Source organism: Spinacia oleracea, chromosome 6, assembly GCF_020520425.1.
Source record: "Spinacia oleracea cultivar Varoflay chromosome 6, BTI_SOV_V1, whole genome shotgun sequence".
NCBI lineage: Eukaryota > Viridiplantae > Streptophyta > Magnoliopsida > Caryophyllales > Amaranthaceae > Spinacia > Spinacia oleracea.
This window is the reverse complement of record NC_079492.1, coordinates 8,973,850-8,980,563: the sequence shown is the minus strand read 5'-3', so window position 1 is coordinate 8,980,563 and position 6,714 is coordinate 8,973,850. Positions and strand designations below refer to the sequence as shown.

General features: G+C 38.8%; 1 protein-coding gene across 1 annotated transcript; it reads left to right on the top strand.

Moving 5' to 3' along the window:
* Positions 1-3,077: 3,077 nt before the first annotated feature.
* LOC130462904 (protein FAR-RED IMPAIRED RESPONSE 1) lies at positions 3,078-5,995 on the top strand. The gene is made up of 3 exons (XM_056831883.1): positions 3,078-3,140; positions 3,603-5,208; positions 5,460-5,995. Exons 1-3 carry the CDS (start codon positions 3,078-3,080, stop codon positions 5,993-5,995), a joined length of 2,205 nt encoding a protein of 734 aa, XP_056687861.1.
* Positions 5,996-6,714: the final 719 nt, after the last annotated feature.

Here is a 6,714-nt window from a genome sequence, read left to right as displayed (position 1 = left end):
CGAGAACTTCATTAAATTTTGCTACAGTCCATGTGTGTGTCTCGTGGTACATCTGGAAAGTGATCATGCCATCACCACAACGTGAATCCCCATATGTAACTGCTTTTAAGGAGCTCAAAAATTCCAATGTAACTCTCTTATATGTTGGGTACTTGTTCATGAGAAATTTACCCCAACCAACATTAGAGAATAACCAATTAATATCATCTTTAATGTGCAAGGAATTTATGACATCAATGTCATAGTAACGAGTAGTAGTTACTCCTCTCACAAACAACCTCTCATACCTATTCTTGTGTTCATCATCCACAAATTTAATATCATAGTAATCAATTACCACATTTTCTGCAGACGATTTGACTTTAGAAATCCGGCCTTTTTCTTTAGAGATTTTCTTTCCCTTAGCACCTGGATGGGCAGGGACTTTCTTTTGCTTTAAGCCGGCACTATGAGCCATTGAGGTAATATGCTCACACAAATTATCTCAATATTAGAATCAAATCAAATACCAACTTCTTAAACACTATTCACGCCCCCACCAACTAGGGGTATTCTCCCAATTAAAAAAATACTCCAGAAATTTAAAACTCCTAATTGTACGTCGAACTCGACTTCAACTCCTTCAATACCCTTCACCTTGATTAATCTGCTACTCCTCGATTCCTCTTCTTAAAAGACAAAGAAGAATTTCAAGCTACTCACCAAATCAAAACCAAAGAGAATTGTATGTGTCCAAGTTAAATCCGATTCTAATTTTGATTGGAAAGGGTACCAAATCCAGTAATTAATTGCCAAGAGATCCGTTGATTCGAAAATTGGGGCTCAAACTCTTTCAATTATTGTGAGTAATTCGGTGCGATGTTGTCTTACAAGAGCAGGTTCGAATTGAGTGCTGATTTTCGAAGTCAAGAAGTCACAAATATTTTCAAAGGAGACGGAAAACTTCTAGAGAACAGGGATTCCAAGAGATACAATGATATTAGGGCTCACAATCTCCTTATAAATGTCGATTTACGGCGGGCCGCAGCCAGTCTGTTGTTGTTCCTCTTAGATTCTCTCCTTTTTTTTCTTTTAATACAACAGGTACTGCCATAGTCTTGCCGTGGTAAGAAGCTTCTGGCCGCGACATCCCTGTGGGATGCACTGACTTCATAAGTTGCTTATGTTTGAAACCCATCGAAGGTCTGTGGCTGGAACTTCTATCCCCGACCTTGGTGTGGAGTATGCTGTGTTGGGTCTTCAAACCTCAGCAAAATTATCACCTGCAAGAACGAATACACACAAACACGCAAAGAATAGAAAGAAAAAGAAGAAAAATAAAGAAAAGAATTAAAGTTGAAATTTCGGTAAAAGACAATGGTACTCCGTATGAGAAAATAAATGAATGAAAAAGAAAAGGAAAAATTAACAATAATAATCCGAACTATGAGTAGTCTTCCAATTTTAATCCCAACTACAGATTATTCCAAAATAATCCCAATTATATAGGTTGCATTCTTTTAACAGTCTTCCATAATTAATGACTTACAACATACGGTCATTTCATTAAATGTGGGCCCTCATTTCTTCGCGTCCTTCTTATTTATTTTTGTTTATTTTTAGTATCTGATCCCCTTCCATGAATGTACTGTTTCTCTTTCCTTCTCCCTTCTTCTTCCTTCAAGCGCTTTCTTCACGTCAAGTTACCATCAACGTCAACAATTATATATAAACCAGTGTCAAAACTACCCATCATAAATTATCTAGATCCTACCTCACTCACCCGAAATTCTTTGCAAACCTCCAATTCTCCACCAACTGAATCATTTTACAATTGGAAAATCAGAAATTCCAAAATAAAAAAAACAATTTATCCAAACTCACTCCAAAACTAGAGTTTCACCATTATCAAATCACTAACGTTATTAACAAAATTAATTAGTTCATGGTACTCCGTAGTAATGAAGAACTCGTTATGCTTTTCGGCAGTAAGAAACCACCCATTTTTGGTTTCTGGTCTTGCCTTGAGGTTCATCAATTATCCCTGTTCCATTCCTGTTATGGGGCCAAAAAGCGTCAGTAGGATTGCTTTCCTTCTTCTTCTTCTTCCGAGACTGTGAGTTAATTTGTAGGAGTTTAACCAGCAGCAGGCCAGCAGTTTTGTTTGGTTTTCAATAAAAGTCAACCAATTTGAAGCAGAGGCAATTGGATTCAATCGAAACATCTAAAGGGGAAATTAAGAACATACAATTATTACATTTTATTAATGTTATTGATTATTGCTATTGTGGTTGATGGCTAGTTGCTTGCCGAATTTCAAGCTGGATCTTGGTAGATTTTTCTTTTGACAGGTAGATGGTATTTAGAGAATTACAGGCTAAGCCATGGCAATAAGTGAAGAAAGAAAAGAATAATCCTTTAAAAAATCTTTTTCATAAATGTAAATTACCGGTTTTAAAGGTAACCGGTAAGACTGGACTGTTATAAGAATATTGCTATGATAGTTAGGATTATTCTGGAATAATCAATAGTTGGGATTAAAATGAGAAGACCACACATAGTTGAGATTATTAATGTTAATTTTTCCAAAAGAAAAAAACACTAGGCTTGGATCCTATAATATAGGAATGCATTACTACTGCTCATAACATAAAGTGATGGAGGAAGTCTTTGTGTATACTAGGTATACCATTTAAATGGTATACTAGCAATAGAATAATACTAAAATCAGAAGTGGGGTCATTTTAGTTAGAAAAGAAAAAGGAAATGGGGGTTAATTCTTAGCGCCATGGAATTTTGGTGAAATTGTAGAGAGAGAGTGAAAATTTCCCCAATTGCGCCAATGTCACTGCTGAAATTTTAGGCGGCAAAAATGGTGAAATTATTTGCATAATTTTTTTTCCGTAAACTTTAATTTCTATTCTGTTTAATTTCTTCCCCCAATTTCATAATTATCTTTCAGATCTGGTTTGTTTGATTAAAAATTTGAAATCCGTATGAATGAAGCCCTCGAATGTGGAAGCTGGGCTCACCTTGTGTATGGTGTTTGTCATGAAGTAGGCGTGGATAAGTTGGCCAAAAATTGGTAGGCGCCGGAAATGAGAACTTCTAAGGAGGGTGAAGGAGTGGTTGGAAGCAAAGGGAGGTTGCAATTAAACCAGGTATGTTTCCAAGTTTCCGTAATTAGTTGTAAATAAACCAAATATTTCATTTTATCATACAATAAATGCATTCAACTATTAGTGGAAAAATAATTTCGAAATATTTATTAAAACGAGGTCATTCAATTCAGTGAGTAGAGACTGAGAATTAGTTATGGTATGAATTTTTTTATTATCCATGTTATAAATTTGAGTAATGTTGAAATTACGGTTTGAATTTGGTTACGAAATATGGGGGAAAAAATTAGGATAAAGATGATTGGGATAATAATTAGGATCTCAACGATGATTGGAATAAAATTTAGGGTATTGTTATTGATAAATTGTGAAATTACGGAAAATATTTTGTTAAAAGAGGAAAAGGCAATGGGGAACACGAACTCATTGGTAAACATTTTTAAGGTTTGGTATCGGAATCCTGTACCATACTCCAAATTAAACACAATAAATTTCATTATGTAGGTTCTTGAATTGGATGGGGAGAAAGAGTTGTTGGATGATGTAGGGGAATATTTTAGTGATGATGGGTTTGACGAAGATGATGGGGTAGGTGATGGTGTAGAGTCTGAAGATGGGGGAGTTGAGGAGGTAGAAGTTGGTGAAGAACGTTGGGAAGATGGCGAGGATGATGTTGTGGATGATTATGATGAAGCATTAGATGAAGGAGATGAATTAGATGAAGAATTGTGTATTGAAAATGATGATGACCTGAATGAGGTTAATGATGATAATTATGATGAATCCGGAGAAATGGGAGTGGGGCGAAACACTACTTGTATGGAGGATGGAGACATTGGCGGCCCTGGTGATGGAGATGGGGTTTCAACCATTAACGCAGATATGTATACAACTCCTACGAAGCGGAACAAAGGTCCCGTTCTACCGACCCCTTCTGTTGGAATTTCTTTTGCTAATTGGGAAGCATTGAATAACTATTTTCGATCCTATGGGGAGCAACAAGGTTTTGGTGTAGTGTGTATGGGAGGGAATAAGAGCGGGGTGAAAGACAGTGAAACGGGCAAATCGAATTCCCTGAGGACCTATGTTTGGAGGTGTGAGTGTCATGGAAGGCCAAAATACCGGCGGATGGTGAATGGCAGGGTAGTTACCTGCGCAGAGGAACCAATTCTTAAGAGGAAGACGAAGAAGTGTAGTTGCCCTGTTATGCTATATGGGGCTCGGACCAAAGAGAACTTATGGGTTGTGAAGAGTGTTGTTACTGAACATTTGAACCACATTCCCACTCCTACCAAGTCCAACCATATTTCCATGTTCCGGGTCAGGAAAATAACTCAGACAATCCTGAAACAGATTGAAAATTATCACGATTCAGGTGCACCTGTGGCTCAGATTTTCAATAACTTAGCGGGAAGAAGGAATGGTGTAGAGAATATTGTTTTTACGAAGAAAGACGTGCATAATATTTTGAATAGGAGGATGCGATTGAGGCTACGAGATGGGGATGCTGTTGCAATGATAAATTATTTAGATAAAATGACAAAGGATAATCAAAATTTTTTCCATCTCCACCGGCTTGATAAAACAGGGAAGTTCCAGGATGTAATGTGGGTTGATGCTCGTAGCAGAGCTGCGTATGAGTATTTTGGGGATGTGGTTTGTTTTGACTCCACGTACTTGACAAACAAGTATGATTTGCCATTTTCGAACTTTGTTGGGGTGAATCACCATGGGAAAACAATTTTGCTTGGATGTGCATTAGTGTCTCATGAAACCGCGGAAACGTTCGTTTGGCTCTTTAGGGCATGGTTGTCTTGTATGGGGGGTAAAGCTCCCGCTGCTATTATGACCGACCAGGATGCGGCTATGAGGAAGGCAATTAGAATAGCAATGCCAATGCCTAAAACCAGACATCTTTGGTGTATGTGGCATATTATGCAGAAGTTCAGCCGAAAATTGGGTTCGATGACTGATTTTCCCCAAATAAAAGTTGCCCTACAGACTGTCATATACAACAGTTTGACCCCTGTTGAATTCGAAGAAGGTTGGGCTGAAGTGGTGGAAACTTTCAAGCTGAAGGAGGCTAAGGAAAGCTACAAGTGGCTAGTAGGTATTTATCATGGTTTGGTACTACTTTTAATTCTAATCGTGATATGGTAAAGTATACATCATACGAAACCGCGATAACATTTTGGATTGGTACACGTTTTCATTTAATTATGTACCAAACTGCAATAAATATTTGATTTACATGTGCAATGTGGTAGGTATTTCATATATGGCATTGTCTTTGGTGAGAATGTCTTTCATGTTCAATTCCTTTGTTGTTAATTTACCTAATGACCTTTTCTAAATGTATAGGGTCGTATAATCAGCGAGAAATGTGGATACCTGTATATGTGAAGCATATTTTTTGGGCGGGGATGCAGACTACTCAGAGGGTTGAGAGTATTAACAGTTTCTTCGACGGGTACTTGAAGAAGAATACGAGATTATATCAGTTTGCTCCTAGGTACTGCAAGGCCATGGAAAGTAGGGCCAATGATGAAAAAGCTGCTGATGTGAACTGCTGTCGTTTTACTCGGTCTTTGGTTGGAGAGTTTGCTGTGGAGAGGAAGTTCCAGAAACTATATACGGATGCGAAGTTCGTTGAAGTCCAGATCCAATGTATGCGGGTATGTTACGTAACACCTATTACTTCGAAAGTAGTTTCTGATGTGGAGGTTGAGCATACGGTGTCTGACAAAGTATGGGTATGGTCCAAGTTCTTGAGAAAGGAAATATCTTTGGCAGGCCGGAAGCGTATATACGTCGTGATGTTCAACAAGGAGACCTCATTTGCAAAGTGTGACTGCAAACATTTCGAGTGCCACGGCATTATGTGTAGGCACTGTTAGGTTATGATACATATGACAATTCATAAATCATGCGGAAAAACCATTTAGCCAGGAATACATATTATTTACACATAATCATATAGCATAGTTTAGATGCATACTCTTTGTTGCGTGCCTTCCCTAGCTGCGCCCGAACCGAATAAGAACAAGTCTTTAGGACTCCAAGTGTCGTCCCTCCGTAGATAGTCCACAGCACGTCCGGATCCGCCTTAAGATTGACCAACTAGAATCGCCCTTAAAGTACTAAAGATTTTCGGCACTCTTAGATAAGAAATGTGTCTGAATTTTCTCTCAAAAACTCACTTTGAATACTTGAATAAACTATATAAAATATGTGACCCTAGGCACGTATTTATAGAGTTATGGAAAGGGTTTTGGAATCCTATTAGGATACTAATTTATTTAATTATAACCCTACTAGGACTCTAATTAAATAATCATTATCTAATAGTTTTAGGATTTAATCACACTTCGAATCCTGATTGCTTCAGGATTCCCGCACAAGCAATGCACGAGCACCGTACACCCGCGCAAGTCTTGCGGCCCACGCTAGGCGCATAGCGCTCGGCCCATTGCTGCGCTCCGCGCGCGCGCGCCCAAGGCCTTGGCTGGGCCTGGCCTTGCGCTGGGCCTGGTCGAGGCTTGGCGTGCGCTGGTGTGCGTTGGCTCGCTGGGCGACGGCCTGGCTTCGTGCTGGGCCTTCGTCTAGCGGGCCTCGT